A 25,697-nucleotide genomic window follows, 5' to 3' on the forward strand; every position below is an offset into this window, starting at 1 on the left:
GTCAGTGTGGTTAGATGTGGATTCCAAGCCCTCTAAGACTGTAGGGCAGGCAGTCCTGTGATGGTACTGTGTATAGAGAAACTGAATGTAAAGGGCAAGTTAAAAGGTAAAGGTACAAAAGGAAGTACTATGCACCATAAGTTAATTAAAAGTGAACCATATGTAATGTTGTTCATAGCAGTTCTTGATCTTAATTCACTCTTTGCTGAAATTAAGTTGCATAAAACAAGAGTAATCTGGGAATTAAGTGTCAATGTATGACATTGCTTTTGTGGATTCAAAAATTTAGTGTGTTTTCTTGGAAAAAGGAGAACTGGATTTGGTAAAGGTACCCTTCATTAAAGTTTGTCCTTTTAGATATTATAATGTTTCCATCTTACTTTAAAGAATCTTTATGAGGATTTTGGGCAGTAATTAGCTGTTGAGACAAATGGAAATCTGGACATTATTTGCTTGAGATAATGTTTGTGGCAATTTTGCTGCAACCAGTAATTTTTACTATGAGGTGAATTTACTTTTTGATTGCAAAAGTTATGACTACAGTGCTAAGAGGATGAAAGCTGTTAGGATTGCAACATATGAATTTGAAAAATAACCTGTCCTGAGACATCAAATAAGAAGCTATTGGCATTTGCACAGTAGGTATCTGATCTAGAATTGAGCTTTGATTGTAATCTTTACCCTTGCTTCTACACCATTTAACCAAAATGAATGACTTGGCAAACGTTACTTGGATAGCTTCAAGTATGTGTGAATAGCTATAGAGTGCTACCTATTTTCCAGTGTTAGAGTCCTCTGATAATACAATAATATACACTGTTTAAAAGAATAGTCCTTCTAAGCTTTTCTTTTACTCTCATTTAGGTAAGAGAGGCTACAAAGGCTGGTATTCACTTCTGTTAAATTTCTTCTATAATCTCATGGAACTCTTGTTCTTAACTAATCTATGTGCAGCTCAACTAATTCACCCTCTGAAGAGTAGAGACACCTGTGTTCAATATAGACTAGCCCCAACTCCACGGTTTAATGCTAACCATGAAAATGGAATGCAAGTAAGCATTGTGTTGCCTTATATGTGTAACCTGGGCTGAACCAGCTCAAGCCCAGAGCAAATGTAACCATGCTTGTCTTTTGTTAGGTCTAAACTAATTATCTGTCAACAAACAGGGTTCACTCCTTTGAACTCAGCCTGCATGTCTAATGTAGCATGTCTGGACTGTATGAGTAGTGCTAACATCGTAGCGTTGTTTGTACAGTGCATGGAAATCAAGGTGGGAAAAGCTTTTAGAAGGAAAATTTTTAACACCACTAGAAAAGAGGAAGCATGTGTTCATCTGTAATGACTATTCCAACATCTAAGTACATCAGCACGACCAGTCCTGTTTTTTTTCCAATTATTTATCTCCTCCTGAGAATGTATACATATATATATATATATATGCATATCTTTCTCTCTATCCATATATATCTCTCACTGAAAATATTAATCACTGAAAATCACGTTATTATTAAGGCCTATCCTGGCATAGAAGAGTCTCTTATGTGTTGGTCTAACTATCCTGTCTTTCATAGTATTTTGTGCTGGCACCTCAAACTGACTGTAGCATTTTGCATATGCTTTCTTCTTCTACCATGATTCTATAAAGTAGTTTGTAAGGATATCATTTTAAGAACAAAAACTTCCTTAGAAACAAATATTTTCATTCCATTTCATTGATTTTCTGATATATATTCAATGATACACATTTCTGATATATTCATTATTTTCTGATATATGTTTTGATAAATGTTCTATACATGCTTCAGGTAAATGTTGAATTTCTAACATATGAGAAGCATGTTTGTTTTCCTGTTACTGCTTTCTGCTGTAGTTGATATACACACCTGACTGTATAATTCCGAAGGCAAGACAAAGATTTCACTCCTTTGCCAAGAAAACAGGGAGTAAAGCACCTAGCCTTTCTTTCTGATTATTGTAACTTCATGCCACTGAAATCTGTGGGTCTGAACAAAAACCTCTTTTAAAAAGTCTTCTTACTTCTGAAAGAGAAACCATTAAATTTGCAGTAGTCTCTCCAGAGTGATTACTGGATTAAAGGTCTGCTGTAAGGGAGCCCACAGTCATTGAGCGGAGTGTTTTCCAGCCGTGACCTGAGCAATACAATGCTTCCCCTGTTAGCAGCTTGGCTTTGCAATTCCCCTGCGAGCTACTAACACAGTTAACAGGAAATGAGCTTACAAAACACTTGTAAGGATCTGTTTCCTAGGATGAGTAACCATACAGAGCGTGTCACTCATTGAAGATACATGCCTCTAGAAGTGTGAAAAGCACGCTCAGGACTACAAGGCTAGCTAATTTTGCATTTAGGCATTTTTATTTTTGGCTGTGACTGCATGAACAAATAGAGCATGAGGGCTCTTTTTCAGCAAAAACAAGCATTAGGTTAACATTAAAATAAACAAAACCATTTTCATCTTTGAAAATTTGAAGTACATCATCTAAGCTCCATAAATGGTCAATGAATAGAAGGGAATACTTCCAGATCTCAGATTTAATCACTGTGGTGGGTGATCCATTCTACTTCTCCTTGTTATGCTGGCAAACCTTCTGGAATTGCCTGTCTTTGTCCTTGAAAACTGAGAGCAAGCAGGCTGTGAATGAGTACCTCTCACTTAAATGCTTAAAATGAGGTGGAGTTGGGGCTAGATCAATTCCGGAACTACCAGGACATCAGTATACAATCAAGAGGATTATAAGAATAAGATTAAGCTTGGAAAACCATGCTAATCTTTAAAAATACTTGTTTAAAAAAATGCACATATTAGCTATAACGATTTTTTAATCTTTTTTTTTTTTTTTTCTGCTAGTACATTCATAACTATTTGATCTTAGTAGCTGTTCTATATTTTTAAACCTCTGGAAGTTGAGTGAGTATTTGTCCATCTTGAGAATTTTAGAAGATCCACGTAGGTCTGAAATAGCCCCATAAGTAGAAAGCTGTAATCAAAATTAATAATAATTATACAAGACTTGCTCCCTTGTATAGGGAGTAAAGTGATACCTCCTATTTTATTACATTGGCCCACAGCATCGGAGGTGGATGTTGGTGGTATGGCAGTAGAGGTTGAAGCTTCCCACCAATATTCCATTACATTTTGTTCTGTGTGACAAAGAGAAGAGGGACAGTCTGACAAAATGATGTCTGATATGGACATGAAGCAAAAGTGTGTCATTGAATTCCTCTGTGTGAAAAAAAAAAATGGCACCCACTGACAGTCACTGATGCTTGCTGAAGATTTATGGAGACCAAACAGTGGATGTGAACACAGCAAGGCAGAGGGTGGTGGGTTTCAGCAGTGACAACAGAAATGTGAAAGACAAGCCACGTTCTGAATGGCCATTCATGGTTGTCACACCGCAAAATTAAGAGCACCTCAGTCAGCTCATCTGTGTGAATAGGCTAATGAAGGTCACGAAGTTGGAAAATAGTGTTTTGTAGCAGAGAATTTTCTCTATCAAATAGTTATTGTGCTTCTTGTATCTATTGTAGTTTCCATGGAAATAAATAGGAGGCATTACTTTCAGAACAACCGACGTAGAAGAATTTCCAAAGAGCATATTATATTCAACTGAGTATTCAAAATATTTCAGATGAAAGCTTCTCAGTCCCAAATATAAATGCAACCACTGACAACCCAATCTCTGTAGGCAAATAACTTAATATTGATGTATGTGTCTGTCTTTGTATACATACAGTTAAATACACATCGTGGTGAATAAAAGTTTTGAAGTGGACCTGAAAGATTTTTCTGCCAAAGCCAGACATTTGCTCAATTTGTCTTTCATCCTGCAAAGGTTGATGACCTTGATAATGTTGAAGCTAGTCTGTGAGTCTGCACTGTCATTCAGTAAACACATTCAGTTCCATCAGTTTGCTGCAACCCGTGAGTCTAGTTTTCCCAGAAGAGAGGCAGCTTCATTTGTTTTCACTGGTGGAATATTAAGGGGTTTGTTTGCTTGGTTTTTAATCATTTTGTTAGTTGTGAAATACAGAAAACAATCTTGAAACCAGAAGATTCTTTTCTCCAAAACTTCTAATTTAACTGTTGTGCACAATTCCAGAAGACTCAGGAACTGCTGCCTTCTCAGAGGAAGCTTTAGCTTATGAATAACTGAGCAACTGCTTTATATTATTTATTGTTAATTTCAATTAAAATCTTTTCCTACATTGTTTGGTTTTCTATAAAAAGAAATAAGCAATCTTTAACAGAGGAAATCTTTTCTGTATGCTATACAGTCAGTCAAATTGTCCTCAATTATTGTGTAAGAACTTTGTTTTTTCTCTGATTATCCTACAGGCCTCTTCAAAACCTTCCTGAGAAAATATATTCACAATATTTTGTTTTATTGAGCTTATCTGAAGTCAGAGGCAGGTTTCTCAATTAGAAGATGCTCTTTCTATAATAACAGAAATCAGATACTTCAATATAATATAATAGTGAAAATTGACTGAGTCACAGAAATGATAGGCCTAACTTCCATTTATGTCTATTCCTTTGGGTAGCCTGTACCTTTGCTCTGTAGAACCATAAGTATTCCAATCACTTCCTTTGAATTTGTCCTGTTTGCTGATGAAAGAGAAGAATTCATAATGATTAAATTGCTATGATATTTATCAACTCAAGTGTAGTTGGCCATATGTAATATGGTATTTTGCAGCATGTTTGTGGCATCATAACCTTCATGTTTATAACAAATTGCCACTAACAACATAAGAAAATTGTGACGACATAGAAGGTGTATTTGTACAGGTTTTCAAGCACTGGGGAAAGTAGTTGTGATTTCTGCTATGCAATGGGAAAATTGAGGCACTGGCTGTGTGTGCTTACTTTTATATGTTTGAATGGAAATGAAAGGATAGCAAAGGGGAGCTATATCCAGGATGTAGCTGGGCTATGTTTTCATTCCTGTTTACTTTGTAAAATTGTTGTGGGTGGAAAAGTTGAAGAAGGGAGGAGAAAAGTTGAAGATAAAAAATATGTCTGTTAAGTGGGATATAGCTTAATCTCCTTTGCTTTTTGCTCTTCTTTCTTATAAACTCTGGGACTTAAATATTAAGATGAAAGACTATTCACATTCCAGTCTACATGAAGTAAGATTGATTTTGTTTTAAATGTTAGATATGAGCGAACTAAAAATTAAGTCTCTGCCCCTTTGGTTAGGTAGAAAACATTTGCAAAGCAGCTCCAGTCATATATCTTCTTCCACTCTAGTTTCGACTACAGAAATCTGTGAGAACATTCTTATTAATCTTTCATTATCTGTATTCACCTTTGTCTCTTTGTACCAAAGTGAAAAATGCAAGGAATTTACTGGCTTGTGCACAGGACACAGCTCAAGTAAGTTTAATGAGCTAACAAATTTGTTTTTACACCTACTAACACACAAAGTTGGAAACTTGGGAGGCAAGGAAAAGAGGACAGTGCTGATGTAACAATTGCTGTCCCAAAATGGCTAAATACTTGAAATTAAGCTAAAAATACCTAAGAAAAAGTCTTAAGCTTAAAACAAATACGTTATTTCAATTATTGAATAGAGTGAAGGTCTCTCCATTGTCTAACATGGATTTTATGCTTTCTCATTACCTTTAGTGTAAGGTAAAGAAATACTGACAGATATGACTACTCTTTTACCAGAACCAGCATTCTACTTTGGAAATGATGAATACTATGTTGATGAGAGTGCTGGCTATGTTGAGGTACGTGTTTGGAGGACAGGAACTGATCTGTCTAAAGCTGCCTCTGTTACAGTGAGGTCTCGCAAATCTGAATCAAGAACTGCAGAAGGTAAGTTACTGTTTTAGTCTTGTTTCATAATACGTCTCAACAACAAGTGCTGCTACATTTGGTCTTACTCGATTGAGATTCAGATGCATAAGATTAAATTTACATGTCTCAGCAAATCTTTCTTCTAGAACAAATTAAGTTCTTAAGAATTTGCTCTCAAACAAACTGGAATAGGAGCAACTTTAAGGTCCAGAACTGAAAGAAACTCTTTCAAATATTTGTATAACAAACTGTTCCACATAGGCAGTTGATTATTGTCTCATATTCCAGACACAGGCTTATAAACCCTGTCAACATGCACCATTTCTCCCCTTACTCTTTCTGTAGACAATGAGAAATTACCTAGAATCCCATTCAGTAGGAGGATTGCTACAGCTGTGTGGCTCAGTGGTGGTTTGGTAGAATCTTTGTCTGCAGAATAAAATTTGAGTGTACATCAGTATTTTTGCAAACTGATACTTGAGAGCCAAATGCAGACTTCATGAAAAGATCAGTTATCTTCCTTAGTTGCTTATCTTTAGCATAACTAGACAGTAGAGTTCATCTTTTCAAGTAATTTCTAGTGAAGTAAAGTTGTGTAAAGCTTTACTGTTAATTGAGTAATATGGGGAATCTGAGCACTCACCTCTAGCAAGTCTTTCTGTATTGTTTCTCATGAAAAAGGAAATTATGTAGTCTAAAAAGAATATATGATTGCTTCATACCCTGGTGCCTCAGCTGAGAGGCCCGTGTGTGGGTATAGCAACAAGGACTCTATGTCCATCTGATGATGGCCTTTGAGGTCACCATATTTGTCACTTTCATGTAATAACAAACCCCTTTTTATTTTCAAAGAAACTGCTTTCCCCAAAGCTTTGTGTCAACAGTTCTGTTGCTTAATCACCTTAAAAAGAAATACTGAAACTTAGTCTTTTTCTGAAGTTCTAGATATCCTTAATACTTTGGTTCTCATATACACTGTTACATTTTAGTCATTCATTTAGTCACTTAGTCATATGTTTAGTCATTGTTTTGTTTCATTCCTTCTCATTGGTTTGTTTGTCTGTGGGCTTGCTTTACTTAAAACAAAACAGTGATTGAGCTTGATGATCTTAGGGGTCTTTTCCAATCTAAATTATACCGTGATTCCATAAGAACAGAACAAAGCATAAAAACAAGGCAAATCAGATCAGTCTGTAAGTGAATAGAATTTTGAAGAGAATAGAATTGTGAAGGGAATAGGAGTTGACAAACCCCATCTGACATGGTTTGGGCAGAATTTAATTCTTTCAGTTTCCCTTCCTTCTGTTTTTTGTTTCTCCTTTGAACAGCACTTTTTCCTTACACTCAGCTCACTGCCTTTTTTTTCCTTCCTTGTTTACACTGGCCTCCAAACTTCAAAAATGATTACAGATTAATACGAATTGACTTTCCAAAAGACTCTGCTTCATCTCCAGAATCTCTCAAATTTCTGTGCTTACTTTCAGTTTTTATTTTCTACAAACTATATTGATTGTAGTGTAATAACTTCCAGTTTCTAAGAGAAAAGAATCAGGCCAGGTTCATGACTTGTATCACTAAACAAAAAGTGACAATGTAAAGCAGAAATATCTCTTCACCATCGAAGTTGACATTGACTGCTAATATTTGACAAAATATTGAAATTACTTCTAAAGAAAAAATAGATTTAACTAAAATTAACTGTTTAGTGTTATATATGTTGGGTATTTTTATTTTTAATTACATGTAACACTGTCTATTTATTTATTTTAATCCCTTCTCCACTGGTAGCTGGAGTAGATTATGTTGGTATCAGTCGTAATTTGGATTTTGCCCCTGGAGTCACTATGCAGACATTTCGTGTGGTAATTCTGGATGACCTTGGACAACCCATGTTAGAAGGAACTGAGAAGTTTGAGCTTGTGCTAAGAATGCCTATGAATGCTGCCCTTGGAGAACCCAGCAAGGCTACCATCTTCATCAATGACTCAGTCTCTGATTGTGAGTTAATTTCTTGTATCCTTTCACATTATTACCCGAGGTGGATGACTGCAATACAAAGACAGCACATGTCCTTTTGGATCATACCAAAGCCAGTGAATCTAAATCTTTCAGCTGCAGACAATTTGTTATGTCAGTTGCTGGGTAGCTGCATACGTTATATACCTGGTGCAGTATAGCACAACAAAATTTGAACTAGGGGAGCAAAGATCTGAATATCTGCAATAATATTTTACACATACATTTTGCATTTCTCTGCACAGTGCCTAAGATGCAGTTTAAAGAACCTGTATATGTAGTCAATGAAAATGATGGACAGATTTCTGCCATGATATACAGGAGTGGAGATATCCAATACACATCAACTGTGAGATGTTATACAAGGCAAGGTTCAGCTCAGGTAATGATCGACTTTGAAGAACGTCCTAATACTGATAGTTCCATCATCACATTCCTTCCTGGTAAGCTCTTGATCCTATTTTAGAAGTCTTTAGTCTACTACCTTTTTGTTTTGGTTTGGTTTATTTAATTTTAGTTTTAAATTTCTTCTTATAAACTAATGCCAAAAAGACTGCTTTGCTCTGGAAAACCAAATTCAAATTGAACATTTCGTAGCTCCAAAAAATTTTTAAGGAGATTTGAAACCAATGGGAATTTTAAAGACATTAAAATGGAATAATGTAAGTGAAGGTGCACACAACTGGGGATTATCTTAAAATAAGCTTCCAATTCTTGAAATCCAAAAACTCCAGGATAAAATTACCTTGAGTATTCCTGAAAGTTTCTATTGTACTGTTTCCTTGTGCAAGTATTTGATTCTGAAATACACACTGTGGGTGAGTTCACTGAAAAGAAGTATAAAGATAAGACAAAAGGAAAAATACAAGTAGAGTGGAGATACTAAACATAAACTTGTCTTAGAGAAATCCCAAAACAGAAGATTCCATTGAAACAGTTGTGACAAGTACTCCTTTCACTGCTATTGCTCATTAAATTGCGTGGTACCAAGATAGTGAGGTGGGTGCCTTGGCCAGAATAAGTATCCTGTTCCTTCAGCTTGAAGAAAAGTGCTGTCAAAAAGCAAAGAACACCTAAGATCTGCATGATATTACCTTCAGAATGATTGCAGGTGAGACAGAGAAGCCTTGCACACTGGTGCTTATGGATGACACTTTTCATGAAGAAGATGAAGAACTACGTCTGGTTCTTGGCACTCCAAGAAGTGATTCATCCTTCGGCGCCTCTATTGGTGAACAAAATGAGACCCTCATAAAGATTCGAGATGATGCAGACAGTAAGAAATTATTTGATTATTGTTAGCTTTTGCAAGCCAATTAGTGGGCTCTAATTGTATTTTTCCTATAACTACAGAGGCTATTATTAAATTTGGTGAGACCAAATTTAGTGTGAGTGAGCCAAAGGACACAAGGCAAGTAGCAGTTGTAAAAATCCCAGTGATTCGTCTGGGAGACACATCCAAGGTTTCTGTTGTGAGAGTTCATACAAAGGATGGATCTGCTATTTCTGGAGAGGACTATCACCCTATATCAGAAGGTAATGTCAATCAGATGTTTATCACATCCTATGGTTTGTGGGATTATTGTTATGCATTATAATTAATTATTATTAACATTATAGTATAATATTTGAACAATTACATAATTTCATTAATAGAATTAGCTTTTGCTGTTCGGATTCAATATGGGCATAATCCAGCGTGATACACAAAAAAAATCAAATTCTCTTAAATGCCATGTATCTGTGAAGACATTCACAAAATAATTGTGACTCTTGAAGACACCTGTATCTTGAATAACTGTGGGAAAAATGTTTGTGCTATCATTTGTGTATTACCATTACTCTGCAGAAGCATTTAATCATTGTGAAGTTGTTTTTCAAGCAACTCAATAAGTTAATGGTTTATTGCTCTATCTAGGAATGAATATCTATTTCTATTTTTTTGTTCTACTTTCAAAACATTTAAACTTACTTTCTGTATCTCTGCAATTCACTGCCCACTGCTCCTTTCAAGTGATGAGTTAGAAGAGAAGTTGTGAAACAGAATGAGAAATTTCATAGCTGATAAGCTTCTTTCTTTTAGTAGCCCACCCACATGGTTTGTTGAATAATAGCACCATGTATTTTCTGTCTTCTACAGTTAATGATAATAAATGATATTAATCTGTGTCTTACCACTCAGCTTTTCTTTCTGGAGTGTTTTCACAGTTTGAGATAAACAAATTTGATGTCCAGGCCAGCTGCAGGGTGGGACTTATTTCTGAACATCAACAGCGACATGGAGACATCTTCAAATTCCACAGAAGGAGAGGCATTTCTCACTAGTGATATTTGAAAAAATGTTAGCAATTAAAAAATGATCAAGCTGGATGTTGCTAACACCAGCCACTTTGTCTCCTGCATTTCAGTCTTCTTCTTTCCTCCTGAAAGCCACAGGAATTTTTAATGTCAGCTGACAGTGTCACTATAAGTGTTATCTTATGCCTTTCAGTTTTGCTTCACTGGTCACTCCCTTTCACTCCTTATCATCTATACTTTATTTCCCATATATGCTCCAGCTTTCATCCACTGCTGCTTATTGTGCTTGTCCCTTCAGAGTAGGGTTGTGTTTCAGTTTACTAATTAGAATGTCACTGTCTGTGAGGCTTTTATTTTCTTCTGGTCTTCAATTTCTGTTGGTAATTTCTGTGCCATTAATACTTGCATACTTTAAATAATAAAGACTGCAGAAATAATGTAATCACAGCATGTTTTAGGTTGGAAGGGATCTCTGCAGTCATCTGGCCCAGTCCCTGCCCAGGGCCACATCCAGGCAGCTCTGGGAGATCCCCTATGAGGAAACCCTACAGCCTCTGGGCAGCCTGTTCCAGTACTCTGTCACTGCACAGCACAGAAGGGCTCCTGGTGTTCAGAGGGAAATCCTGTGCTCCAGTTTGTGCCCAGGGCCTCTGGTCCTGGCACCAGACACCACTGAAATGAGCCTGACTCTCATTTCATCCTCCCTTCAGGTATTTATAAATACAGGCTCAACATGATCCAGCAGTGTGCCCTTGTAACCAAGAGGGCAAACCACATTTTGTGATGCATTAAGCACGCCACAGCCATCTATTAAAAAGAATTGAGTCTCCGACTATATTTTGAATTAGTGTGTCTTCACCTTGAATACTGTGTGCAATTCTGGGCTCCACAATATGAAAAGGATGTTAAGATACCAGATCCAGAAGTATATCCTATGAGGTGAGGTTGAGGATACTTGAGAGAAGAGGAAGCCAAGAGGTGACCTCATTTCTCTCTGCATCTCTCTAAGCAAAAGGAAAGCAGAAGGAGGTGCTGGAATCTACTCCCTGGTAACTAATGGCAAGGCTTGTGGGAACTGTACAAAGCTGTGTCATGGGAGGATCAGACTGAGCATTAAGAAACATTTCTTTACTGTGAATGTGATCAAACACTGGGCCAGGCTTCCTACTAAGGTGGTTAGTGACCCTGTCAGTATACAAGAGGAATTTTGAGATTGCTTTCATTAATATGCTTTAACTTTTGCTTAAACCTGAAGTGGTCAGGCAGTTGGACATGATGATCTTTGAACTGAGCTATTCTACTCTACTCCTATTCTATTCTATTCTATTCTATTCTATTCTATTCTATTCTATTCTATTCTATTCTATTCTATTCTATTCTATTCTATTCTATTCTATTCTGTTCTGTTCTATTCTATTCTATTCTATTCTATTCTATTCTATTCTATTCTATTCTATTCTATTCTATTCTATTCTATTCCATTCCATTCCATTCTATTCTATTCTGCTCTGCTCTGCTCTGTTCTACACTGCTAAGCTCCTCTCAAGCCTATGAGATCACTTCTCTTGAAATGCACGTATTTCTTTAGTATGTCTCACCCATTCCATATAAAATGTTGAGTAGTTTTGCATCCCCATGCTGATATACAGTTCACATCCACTTCTGTCAGCTAAGATTGAACTTTTCATCCACCAAGAACTCGGAAGTTTTTTCAGAGACAGTGCTTTTTAATATAAAAAGTGTTTTTTTATAACTCTGACTTTGTGCCTTATTTAGGTTATAGCATTGTACTGAAGTACATTTTGTTTGAGCAAACCCTGACAACACTTATCATTTAGAATTCTTAAGTCTTTAGGTCATTCACATATGTTGTCAGCATTTATGGAAAAATTAGTCCTAAATCACTTCCAGAATATTAAGTTCAATTATACTACATCCTGGTTTTGCAGATCTCTTTTTGTGATGACAGTTCCTCATTGTCAGTGAATTCTCTGTGTATTCACTGCTATTCATTATTATTTTTAGCATCAAATAGATTAAACTAAATACGCTCATATGAACTTGTGTAATTTGAAAAGTGGGTATTAGCTACTGTCTCCTATAGCTAGGCTTAAAGTTCCAGCTTCTTATGAACACCAAATTTACTTTTAGGTGTCTCATTATGTTTTTAGAAATTGAATTTAAGGAGGGTGAAACACAGCACTCTGTGGAGATTGAAGTTCTCTTTGATGGAGTTAGGGAGATGAGAGAAGCCTTCACTGTTCACCTGAAACCTGATGAGAACATGGTTGCTGAAATACAGGTAACAAAATAATTCCAAGACCTCAACAGCAAAGCCTGTAAAAAGATATTCTTGCTTTTTGGCTTCACAGCTTTATTCTTCTCTTAATGTTTATGCAAGCCATCTTTGCTTGTAGTTTTAAAGGACATGCAATGCAATCCCATCTGATACTGTAATACCTACCCCAAACAGTTTGTTGCCATGGTGGTAAGGTTCATGGGTTCTAGAGATAAGGAGAGTCCATGTAAAACAGAAATTTTCAAGATACCTTTCCAGATATATTCTCTTTTTCAAATCATCACTAAAAATCTTGGAAGTACTGGCTGGCCGTATATAAAATATATACTCTATGCTGCAAAAAGAACAATCAGGTGAAATAGATCTTCTACTGTCAAAGCTATGTTAAGATTTGAAGTAGCCACATATTCTTCCTTATTTAGCACTATATCATACATACTTTATGTATAAATGGTAAATTTTTCTGATTCTGCATGAAAATAGTGTTCAGGGTCTGCTACCTTCGGTGTACAGGAAACCAAAAAAAAACCCAAAAACTTTTAGTTTGATAGTCTGCAATATACTTTCCAGTGCCTGAAACTTTTCTCAACAGTTCATACAGCTGAGGTTTTAGAGCTTACCCTGGGACACTGTTTCAAAATCCATATATACTCTGATCAAGGTCTAGCTTGAATTCCTTCGTTTGTTTAAATCTTCACAGAAAACATTTTTACCTTTTCATTATCAGACAGCCAAGGCCATTGTTTACATTGAAGAAATGAACAGCATGGCAGATGTCACCTTTCCTTCTGTCCCTCAAGTTGCATCCCTTTTGATATATGATGACACTTCTAGAGCCAAAGACAGAACCAGTCCTGTGGCTGGCTATCCTGTCATCTGTATTACAGTGAGTATTTCTGTGGAAAGGTGGAGCAACACCAGTATATGGATTTTGTTCAAAGAATCAATTAAATTGTAGACAATGTTATTAATCATATTGTTGTGAGTCACACATGAATTTAAGCTAGGACAGTCCTAAGTGCTAATAAAATTAATCTGGATAGCAAATGAATTTTCAGGAGGACAAAAACCACTTGGTCATCGCTAAGAATAAGTTTGGTACTTGTACAGTGTCTGTAAGCTGATTGTATCACCTTACTATTTTCTACATTTCCTTGCACTAAGTTAAAATCACTTGAGATAACCAATGAGCCATCGTTTTTAATGAATGTCACAGACTGAAAAATGACTGCTGTTTTTTGGAGCATTCTTTTGCTTTGAGGAAGTTTTTGGTCCTTCTATATCTTCAGTTTCTTACACCATTCATTACACACAGGAATGGGTCATGTTTTGGATGGTTTTCCTAAGTACAAAACCAAAAGTAATCTTTAAACGCAAAGTGTATTTGCAGAATTAGATCAGGTGTGATATCCTAGTTAAAGTAGCAGGTAGAAGTGTAGTTTGAACCTCGATAACTGTATTTTCACCCATAAACTACAATTTCAAATGCAAGTTTTTTATTTCAGTTAAGTATAAGTTAGACGTGCCTTTTAATCTACCTTAAAGGTGATAAAAGTATCACAGGCAAAACAAATTAATTATTCCTCACTGGAGTTACCTGTTCCACATTGCTGAGTTTGTGACTATTGAAAAATTAAAATTCCCTTGCCTTAAAGCAAATAAATAGTTATGTATCTGCCTTATTTTGCAGGCTTGCAATCCTAAATATGAAGACTTTGATAAGACTGGTACGATATGTGCTAGCGAACACATCAATAATACTCTGACACAGTATCGATGGCTTGTGAGTGCACCCACTGGTCCTGATGGTGTTACTAGCCCCATGAAGGAGGTTGACTTCGATACCTTCTTCACTTCTTCCAAGATGATCACACTGGACTCCATTTACTTTCAAGCTGGCTCTCGTGTCCAATGTGCAGCTCGTGCTGTGAATTCAGATGGGAATGAGGGTCTTGAACTTATGAGCCCTATTGTAACTATAAGCACATCAGAAGGTAAGGTATCAACTATTACAAAAATTCCTAGGCTACTTTTGAAACCCACTTTCCACAGTAACAAAATCAAATGGCATTATAAGGTATTTTCACACTTACAGCTTCAGCTTTCCTTCTACTTTTAGTATTTCCTTCTACTTTTAATATAGATAGTGTCAAAAGTATCTTAGCATCAGAAAAGTGTATATATTGAATTGATGCTGCATCCTCTCAACCAGTATAGGTACTGTAGTCTACTTCCTTTGCCCAGCCACCTCTTTTTCATGGAACTTATACTGTTACGAACTTATGAAGCAGAGATTTGAAACCGATATGGGCATGAGTACAGTCTGATAGCATATGCTATTTTTTCATAGCAATCTCAGATACTTTTTTTTACTGTATAATCTGTTGAATGAGTAATTGTCAGCCATCAAACTGAATTACAAAATATTGTATTCATCATGTTATCTCTGCTGTTTCTGTTGCTGCATTAACTCTTCTGGTTTATGTAAGATCTTATATTAGACAATTATGTGACTGATTTGCAATATCATTTTAATTTCCTTGACCTTTCCAACCAAATATTTTTATTTAAAACCATTTGTCTTCTGCAAAGTTAGGGCTCTACGGAGCTTAATAAATGAAATTTCTATTTACCCACTTTCTTTATTTCACATTTTTACTGTAGGCTAAAGTCACTTTTGTTTGCGCTATCAGGAATCCTAAAAAGGACTAAAAAGGACTCTCTCTGAGGGTATTGTCTACAAGCTACAATGTAGTGCATTTTAAAGACAGACAACTTTGCGTTGGATGAGCTAGTTTGGTTATATAAAACAGTCTGATTATGTTAGAGTTATAATGATTACATATGACAAATTAGCAGGGCTAATTAACCCAGGACCAGCATTGAATTGTCACAAATATATTACTTCCAGTACCTTAGTGGTCTTGTGATGAGGAAAACATCAGTTCTGATGATCATATACAACACAGATGGTGGAAATCAAATAGTTGTTATATGCTATTTTCAAAGATGTACACTGATCTAAGCAACATGCCAAAATCCTGTTTGCAACTTCAACAGCATTTGGCCTCCAGTAAATACACCAAATTCTCAAAAGTTAGACTGTGGAAATAAATAAATAAATAAATAAATAAATAAATAAATAAATAAATAAATAAAGATTTGCATTTAGTCTCTTCAGCACATCTTACTTCCATTAGAGAATAAACAAATTATTGTTTTGCAGAAGAGAAATCTTGTGCCCTCAAGCCTGCTGCTTCCAGCTTAGAGCTGTTGAGCAAAATGGAGTCCACCAGAACCTATAAATGATCCAGGAGGTGAGCCCTGCCTCCTTTACTTTGTTTGTAACCCCTCAGAAATGGGCAAATAACAAAACGTGCTAAATCAGATTATCAGCTTCTGATGGTTTCTTTCTCAGAAAACCCATCCTGCAACCAGGATGCAAGCATTTCTACACTGAACGATGTTACTGGAAGTTGCACGTATCTCATATCATACAATTACAAACCTAATCTGCTAGTCCTGCAAACCAGGATTAACCCTAGAACAGGTTGAATTAAGCCCGGAATGGGCTGACAAAGGAATTTACAGATTCTCCAGCCTTAGAGAAACTTAGAATCAACAGAATAAGGTCCTGATCTGGCTTAGAAGCTGGCTTCATTTTGAGCATGGCGTTCCTAGAGAACATTTCCAACTAAAATTAGTTTATGACAATATTCTCTAATGGGACAAGTGGCTTATAGAGTCCCATCAAGTCATATATGGGTCCATACCTCAGTCCAGTTCTAGAAGCACCTGAATACTGATCAGTGTCCTCCATAAAGCTCTATATGGGTTTAAGGGAAAGGGAATTAAGGCCTCTGAGGTCATCTGTAAGGAAGTAGGGTGCATGACACTTATTTTGCAAGTATGGTTGCAATGTTTAACTGAAAATGTACAGGTACAGTCATCACCAGGTTCTGAAAATGTGATCCAATTGATAAAGAATAATTTCTACTTGACTGTTCTTTTGCATAAATTCCTGTTCAAACCTCTGATAAATGTTTTCCATAGCATTTACCTGTCATTTCAGAAAATTCTTCTTGTTTTAGAAACATATCTAGTGGGAAAAGAAGTGTGTCTAAAATTAATGCAAGGGAAAGTACAGATTATTTCTTCTGGACATAAAGTTACTTTATTTTTTTTCCATTAGGTCTTTGTCAGCCTCGTGTGTCAGGAGTAGTTGGAGCAGAACCATTCTCTGCCAAACTGCGCTACACAGGCCCGGAAGATCCCGCTTATGCCAATCTCATCAAACTGACAGTCACAATGCCACATATTGATGGTATGACAAAAGCAGCTGGGGAGTAGAGAAAAGTTGTACAACTTGCTGTCATTTGAGCTATTTTATCAGTCATGTTATTTTAAATAGTCAAAATCGTTGTGTTATCTTTTAACACATGAAACCAGAGAAAAATGCCATGAATGTAATACAAATGCACTTTGCGGTAAGATGCATAAGATGCTGTATAACTTCACAGTCTTTGATGTGAAGACTATTCCCAGATTAATTGCATAGTTGACATAAATTGGGCTAGACCTACACTTAATAAAATTCCTTTGAATGCACAGTTATAACAAGGAATGCTTAACTTTTTTTCTTTTAACATATGAAGCAGCTTAATTGCTACATGCTTCTGAAAACTTAACAAAAATTTGAATTGAAAAATACATTACAGCTTTAGAAATATCTGGCATTTCATAGTAAAATGACAGACACAGCATATCATCTTTCTTTGAACTCTCAAGTACATTCATTACTGTAAGTTCCAAGTACAGAAGCACTTCATAATATGCTTGGTTGTAGAGAGTTTTTTGCCAAGTTAAGCAACTCAGAGCACTGAAATTTAGTGACAGTGATATCATTATTTTACTTTTTTTTTTAGGCATGCTGCCTGTTATTTCTACAAGAGAGCTCTCCAATTTTGAGCTGACTCTTAGCCCTGATGGAACTAGAGTTGGAAACCATAAGTGCTCCAACCTGTTGGATTACACAGAAGTGAAGACCCACCACGGTTTCTTGACTGATGCTACCAAAAATGCGAATGTGATTGGAGAGACCATTCCCTACCAATACAGTCCGGGAATCAGAGGCTTCAATACCTTACGATTCTACCGAAATCTGAATCTGGAAGCCTGTTTATGGGAGTTTGTTAGCTATTATGACATGTCCGAGCTCCTCACAGATTGTGGAGGCACCATTGGGACAGATGGACAGGTACCAAACTACAGCTTGATATTTTTACTATATTCTTTAAATTGGAAACTTCCCATGAAATGTATTTCTAAGTACAATAATATATCTATTCATCCATTAATAGTTTTAAAAGTATTCCTTTTTTTATTATTATTTAACAAAATACAGACTTCTGCTAAAGACAGTATATTCCCTAAAGCTATCAGTGTGTCAGTTAAACACTAATAGGCTATATATGAAATCTTTGTCCAATTGAAATTAAGTGAGTGACTGAATTTGAATTAAATTTGCTATAATTTTCACTCAATGAAATACCTACCCAATTTTTAGCAAGCCACTTTAGTCTTTTCTTAGAATGGGAGCCTTTTAGAGAATTACTATCCTATTACTGTTAGCACATAGGTAGTGCTAGACTGTTAGTCATTTTGTATCTTAAAGTTAAGAAGAACTGTGAAGTCTTCCTGCATAATGGACTGCATTGTACTATCAGCTGCTTGGCACTGCTCATCTTTTGCTCACAGTGTAACAGGACCCACCAGTGCAGACAGCACAGTGGTCTCACATTGCCCAGCACAAAATTCCTTGGTTGTGAAGCAAAGAGAAGCTGTCAGTGTGGCTGAAGAACAGAGCTGTGAAAGTGGTTTGGAGATTATAAACAAGGAAATTGGAGAGATCTTCAAATGTCCTTTGGAAAATGGTTTCTAGAAATCCATAATAGTGTGGGAGCAAAAAGAGTGCAACATTTCTTCTGCTGCAACAACAGCAAAGTTAATCATTCGGTCTTCGTTGTGCAATTACTACACAAGCCTGTCTGCTCCCACTCAGATTCTGGAGAACAAAAGCTGTAGCCAGGAAGATCAATCCCTTATGACACAGATATGTCCCTTTAGGGATAATACAGAAGGACTGGAAATGCAGTGCCTTGTTTCACAGAAGTCCATGCTCAGCACATAGCTATATGGTAAGCCAGCTCACTTTCCTGGCTCATTGGCATTACCTCTGAACCACTGTGAAAAGGATAAGGCCTCTGTGAAATGGCCAGAACTGTTCTGCTTTTTAACAGGTATTCATCTAGGAACCATCAGCTTGTCCACCCTCACAAGGTTTATATGCACAGAGTCTTCATCATTTGAGTGCTCTGTTGTCTCTCCTGGTTCCTTGTCTATTGCAGAAACCAGTTCAAGGTATCTGCTTTGATGCTGGAAGCTCACTGTTTGTGCATCTGCTTGGAGTTGCCCCTCCACAAAGAGCAGATCCTCCTACAGGTACATTCCACTGTAGCCATGAACCTGTCAGAGGGAAGGAGAAGGCATGAAAGTGTGGGATGTAAGCCTTTCACATTCCCACATGATAAAAATGACAGCAATCTTCTCTGTTCCTAGAATGATCTCATTGCTTCACCTCATTGTTCCTTTTACTTTCTCTTTATGCTCCAGAACATGTACAACATGCAGACATATATTCTTATTTCCCAAACTGCACAATCACAGGTACAAAAAGCTGACAAGCAGCTGTCAGACAATGCTGTCACCTATTTCTCCCATAGTGAAAAGGAAGATATGATTTGAATTCTCTCCATATTTAATACTCCAGTATCCTATAGAGAAAAGGCTGAACAGTCGGTTTAGACAAATGTCTAAATAAGTCTTATATATGTATGGATGGATATAAACAGAGCAAAAAATAACAATCCTTCCTTCATTTTAGAGAACCTATGTGTTTCTTTGTGGAGGACATGCATAAATGATAATTGGGCTTAGGAAGAAAGCCATTCTTTAAGCTTCAGAAGCATTATGTATTTTAGATCAGATCTCTCATTTAAAAGCAGAGAGGGACAAACATGAGCTGCAGAGCCATGAAACTGCAGCTGATGTCAGCCCTTAGCGCTCTGTAGGGTGTGGCTAAAAGGCTATGGTGGTAAGTGAAATATCAAGCTGAATTACTTCTAGCAGGAAAGCATTTCGCCGCAGCCGGTATGCGCTTCACTGCTCTCCCTGTTCCCCCCACCTCCATTTAATTCTTCTCCCAAGTTCGGTCTTTATCTTCACATGACCCCCCCCAGCTGAGAGGGGAGGCAGTCAGTGCCCTATCTCTGTGGTTGTCACCATTGTTGTCTTTTTCTCCTTCGGTGAGCAATTAATAATCCTTCTCTGTGAGAGGGAAGCTGGCAGCTATGGTTTTCACCATGTTTTTTTTAGCACACAAAGGAAGCTTAATTTCCATCATACATACTGAACCGATAAAGAAATTAAATTCTCTTACCATATCCTGCTACCACTATAAATTTGCTAGCTTGAATTTACCAGTTGGTAGATCTTTAAGCTCAAAATTCTGCTTTTCAGTTCTTGTTCTCCAGCGCTTCTATATGATCAAAGGTAGCACTCATGATTCAGACAGAGATATTCCATAAAAACGGCTGGCAATATCTTGTGTGATGTGGACCTTCGCTTATGTGAGCTCCTCTAATGGGAGGGGAAGAAGATGAACTTCAGGAAGCAAAGTGTGAGGTGGGAGACCTGCAGCTGGTGTCGTTCTTCTGGCAGCACTCCTGGTGTTTGCCGCAGACTGCAGCTGTCTTTGCCAGTTCCCATGAACTCATGAACTATCATAATACATACAGGGAAGGTTTTAGTTTTCTTTCTTTTCTTTTCTTTTTCTTTTTTGTCCTTGAGGCCTTCTCCTTGTGACCCATTCTCTTTTGCAATTACTCTGTGCATGAGCAAACCCTGTGTGAGATAGATGCGGCCCTTCTTTCAAAATATAGCTTGACGCTTTGTTCCTGGGGTCTGCCCATATTCACCATATCTGAAAAATCAAGCATCTGTGTATCTATTATGGATTAAGGAATGCATATTTATAAATAAAAGTCTGCTCTTTAAATTGAACTTATTCGTTTGGATTATAGCTGTGTTCTGGTCAAAATTAAGGTCATTTATCTTTTGAACATCTTCCTTTCATAATCTGAAATTCGAGGTCTTTGTTTGGATATATTGAGGATGTAGAAACGTGGAGCTCCTCTATGTAAGTTGTCTTTGTATATCTTCAGGAAATTATTAGAGATTGCACCTTACTTCAGGAGGGCACTGTGAGAGTAAAGCACTAAATATATCTCAGGTCCTCAAGACACAGATGCTAAAGCAATGCCAGATTTCCTTGAAAGGAAATTAAAAAATGAAACAGTGAAAACCAAGCAACTATCCTGTAATAAAGTACATGTTGAAGGACTGGCCTACTCTTATTTAATGGAGTGTGAAGTATCATTTGATCTCACTTCCTGCCATTACAATTATTTGCTGTAAGCAGGCAGTTTGGCATCCAAAGGCTTCTGCGTGTTTCAGGCCAAGTACTTACGTGTGGATTTTGCTTTTACTTGTTCCTGACCACTGCCAGACTTGGCATAAGAGCACAAGGAAATTACCATTCAGATTTTATTAGCAACTAGTTAAGCAAGTCTTTGACTGAAACAAAGAGGTAAAAAACATACACTAAAATATTTGTACATGCAGATTAATGCCTTGATTGAGTACAGCTGAAGACTTTGTTTTGCTTTCCGACAAAAAACAGTTTGTTCTGACTTAAATTGAAAACGTTTCTCTTCCAGTATGTTCAGTTCACGTTTATGTTGCATATGGCACTGAGATGCTTGGAAATCCCATATGAAAGCAAATCTTAAAATCACTAATATACTGCCTCAGCTTATGTGAGGCAGCTTGCAGAGATTTTTAGCATTGCATGGAAACAGTGTATTTTCAGCTTTAATAGTTTTAGCTTTACAAAAATCATTTGTAAGGGGGAAAAGCCAGCTTTTCTGAAATTCTCACTAGAAGCTGTAAAACGCAGATGGCCAGAAGTGTCTATTTTCAGATTTTATATTCCTGTCAGCCACCACAATCAATTTAGAAAACCTGCAGTTTGTATTTCCTTGAAAGAAGCTAACAAGCCATCAAGTTGTTTTCTTTTTTTTTCCCTCCAGCTGTAAACCCTATCTATTGCAAAAAAAAAAAAAAAAAAAAAAAAATCTATTCCAAAGTTAGTGCACCAGCAGTGCAACAAAGCCAGAGGTTAAACATTTCAAGGAGCTGGCATTTCGGTGTTGTATTGCATTCTCCTTTCCATTCAGGCTTTTTTAAACAAGGCTGCTTTGCATTTCACCTGTGACCTACCTGGCTGTTTGCCTTCTTGGGGCCAAATCTGAGCTTTGCCATATATTTATTGTGTAAACATTGAGTTGACAACATTGTTGTGTGACTCAAATTTGCTGACATAGCAAGTAAATGCAATAGGAAGTCAGGATTAGGATAGATTGGAGGACAAAAATACAGTTCTCATGAAAAGTTCGGTTCATTAGGATAATCAATATAAAATATGAAACTATAATTTCTAATTTCTGATTTTGATCTTGCCAGTACTGACAGCACATGCCCATGCTCACAGACATACACACACACTCTCTTACTGCTACTGATCACATCCCAAAGCTATAACATCATTTTCTTGGACAAAGTTCTGTTCTTTGGAATGAAAGCCAAATAAATAAAATTCAGTATAATGCAGGACAGAGTCCATGCCTCATAACCTTAACTGAAAATGATTTGCTCACTTGTTACATGACAGGTGCTCAAATTAATTATGGGTTTTTTTTTCTTAATGAAGTTTGACAGTTTGCATCAGAAAGGGGAACAAAAGAAGAACACCTATAGAAATTCTTAAATGGGAATTGTCTGTGACAATTTATCTTGCAAAGAACATGTATAAATCTCTACATCTTATATTGGTATTCAGGATAAATCATGTTCTTCTCTTAGACAACATTTTTAGATGAGCTACTTGAATAATTTTTTAGCTATCTGAATGACTTTTTTCAGATAGTGATCATAAGATTGTTCCCTTCTTGGAACAATTTTTGTCCTCTGCCTTCTCAGGCATTGTCACAGGATGAGAGACAGTTTTCCCAATTCAGCTCAGATGTGGCCGTAATTCAGATTTCTGTGCTAGTATCACAAGGCTGGCTGAAAGTCACATCCACTTTTTGTTGTATAAAACTAATGTTAGTGAAATTTAGTGAAATGTTAGTTTGCCCATACAACTTCTACAATCTTCTGTTCGCAGGCTGTGTAGATACACAGTGCACCTGTTCTGTCTCTCCATAGCAGTTCAGCTGATCCTATACTTACACAGCTCTGAGTTACCATTTCGGTTTCATCAGTGTCACACTGAGATAAAATATGAACAGCTGGCTACTCTCAATAGGCTTTGCAGGAAAATAAAGATAACCCAATGGAAAGAATGCTTTCTCTTGGTAAGAGAGTTGGAGAAGTGTGGCTTCTCCATCTGCATGACACATTCCATCGTTTCATTTGTTGGGGGGCTCCTCTTACTCTGACAATTTTCCTCTGCAGTTAATTTCCTCTTTTTTTTTTTTTTTTTTTTTTTTTTTTGTTTTGTTTTGTTTGTTTTTGTTTTATTTTCTTATATCAAAAAGGTCTCCTGTGTTTCAGTTTGAGTGTCTTGAGTTTTTTCTGTGCTGTCCACTGAAGAGTAATTTTCCCCCTGCAGCTGTTTATTTTTTAGTAAGAAATGAGTTGGCTTTGTAAGCTACAAGTTGCTGTTAGCATAAGCAAGCTATTTATTCAATAACTTTGGCTACCAGTATTATAGGTTTTCCTCCATACCTACTGTCCAGTGAGTGCCTCAGGAGGGATTTGTGTGCATAACAATTCGATGAGATGGTTTAGAAAGAACTTCTTCCTCTCCCTGTGTCCAGCAAATCACACCTGAAGGCAATCATGCTAATGGAAGCACAGTTTCATAGGTAGATGAATAAATTCCCATGCTGGAGCAAGTAGCCCTACTGCCCAAACATCATATGTGGGTTTTACTAGGTGAGAAGAATCTGCTAAATTCTAGGATGAATTTTCTGACACATTAGTTTCAGACTTTTCTGCAGAGCAGTAGCAAGATATGGCAAAGGAGCAGCATTTCAGACAGACTTTCTCCAGAGTAGATCTGATTGAATCACAGAATCACAGAATGGCCAGGGTTGGAAGGGATCTCAAGGATGATGAATCTTCAACCCCCCTGCCATAGGCAGGGCCACCAACCTCTGCATTTAATACTAGACCAGGCTGCCCAGGGCCCCGTCCAAGCTGGCCTTGAACACCTCCAGGGACAGGCCATCCACAACCTCTCTGGGCAGCCTGTGCCAGCTCCTCACCATTCTCTCTGTACTGCTGGATTTCCCACCAATACAAGTGAGCTGAGCTCACCAGTGCCATGCTTACACAGAATGGAGGCAAAAGTAGCCTAAAATGTGGCTTACAAACTCCATTCATAGATTTCTCTGTATACAGGGTACATGAACAGTGAATGGTACCTAATACTGGATAACCAAGAATAACTTTGAGAGAAGCCTTTTTTTGCTTGTGGCCTAAGACTGAACTAGAAGAGCTTTGCGGATCACTCTGTCCAGGTCATTCCTGTCAGCAACCTTAGGAACATATAATGTAGTTCCAACCTGGTAAACTTAATCTAAAAACTAATAGGATTTCATGGCCTCACTATTCTTGTGAGGGAAATCCTCCTGATTTCTAAGCTGTATTTGTCATGGCCATCTTATGCCCATTTGTTCTCATGTCAGCACCATCTTCCATCATCCTCAGTAGTTCTTCTCTACTATTCATCTCCTAATGTGTATAGGTGGAATTATTTCCTCACAGCTTATGTTGAACTACTCTAAACAACCCAGCTATTCTAGCTGCTTCTCATAAAATATTTTTATTTCTTTTCTACAGTCTACAATGCAAATTAGGCTTTTTCAAGCATGGATGATCAAAGCTGTTCCAGATAAGCTCTCACTAGTGCTCTGAATAATGGCATGCATGCTTCTAATTTCCACTCCATTCCTCAGTTTATCTTAGGCACATATCACATGGAGGGGATACGAAGGTCATAGTTATGATGTGATCAACTCACATGCCGAATTTTTTTCTCCGCTATTCTTTCTAACCAGTGTCTTTAATTTCAGCCAGAAATCCCCGTCACTGGTTTCTATTACCTTATACTTTATAGTATAAAATTTCATCTCAGTTCTATTTAGTCCTCAAGGTCATTAAACACTCTGTGTGATACTCCAGTCCTCCTCACTAAGCATTATGGATGCATCTTTTCAAGAGGACAACAATTTATTAACTCTTCTCACTTCCCATAAGCAAACTGAATTCTAGATATTTTGCTTTGATGTCCAATTTTTATTGTACAACATGTAGATGTGGGGCAAAAACTCAGAGTAAAGGTAACCTAGTTTTGCTGGGAGGACTTTTCAGTAGTGATACATTTTCTATGTGAGCAAATGTATTTAGTTAGCTCTTGATATCCTTCCAGAAAATGGCAAATATTCAGTGTTACTCCTGAATTAAAGGCATCGTAAGATATGTTGTAGATTTGCATTATAGCTTTATCTTTCTTGATAAAAATGAGCATTCAGTGTTGTTATTTGGAATAATTTAACAAATCCATGCCTGAAATAGTTGCTTGAATGTCCATGACAGTATCCCAAAGGTAATATTGCATCTGTTTGTGTAAAATAAATAGGACTGAAGGCTAATGTTGCTGTCCAACTTCAGTTTGTCATCCACACATACACAGAATAAAAGTATTCTATTTTTTTGTTTCAAGTAGAACATCTTGTGTTTACATATAAGAAAGAATAATTAATATAAAATCATCTATGTGTGTACTTTCTCATGCTATCTGCCAGACTTTACTGCATGCTACCATGTGTATTTCCAGACTCTCTAGGCCTACATACTAGCACATCTTATGGAATGATGCTAACATTTTAAGTGGAAGGTGTTAAGTAACATAGTGTGTAGATCAAGGAGTGTCATGCATAAAATTAAGCTGTTGCAACTATGAATATTTGCCATAATTAACACCTGAACTATTTCAGACTATTTGGTCAGCTCAGGCAGTAAATTTGTCATTTCATAATATCACTGAAACTTTTGTCTGGCATTTGGA

At 36.9% G+C, this 25,697-nt stretch overlaps 1 protein-coding gene across 1 annotated transcript in view; it reads left to right on the top strand.

Annotated features, from left to right (window-relative positions):
* The window catches only part of FREM2 (FRAS1 related extracellular matrix 2), a 127,826-nt gene that overhangs the window by 87,524 nt on the left and 14,605 nt on the right, over positions 1-25,697 (top strand). Inside the window, exons 7-16 of the mRNA XM_052670780.1 lie at positions 5,698-5,847; positions 7,618-7,827; positions 8,091-8,288; positions 8,957-9,121; positions 9,199-9,381; positions 12,315-12,445; positions 13,170-13,328; positions 14,133-14,436; positions 16,635-16,766; positions 17,368-17,699. Of these exons, the coding sequence (XP_052526740.1) occupies positions 5,698-5,847; positions 7,618-7,827; positions 8,091-8,288; positions 8,957-9,121; positions 9,199-9,381; positions 12,315-12,445; positions 13,170-13,328; positions 14,133-14,436; positions 16,635-16,766; positions 17,368-17,699 (1,964 nt within the window). The remainder of the gene's footprint in view (positions 1-5,697; positions 5,848-7,617; positions 7,828-8,090; positions 8,289-8,956; positions 9,122-9,198; positions 9,382-12,314; positions 12,446-13,169; positions 13,329-14,132; positions 14,437-16,634; positions 16,767-17,367; positions 17,700-25,697) is intronic.

Source organism: Tympanuchus pallidicinctus, unplaced genomic scaffold, assembly GCF_026119805.1.
Source record: "Tympanuchus pallidicinctus isolate F22 unplaced genomic scaffold, pur_lepc_1.0 scaffold11, whole genome shotgun sequence".
Classification (NCBI taxonomy): Eukaryota; Metazoa; Chordata; class Aves; order Galliformes; family Phasianidae; genus Tympanuchus; species Tympanuchus pallidicinctus.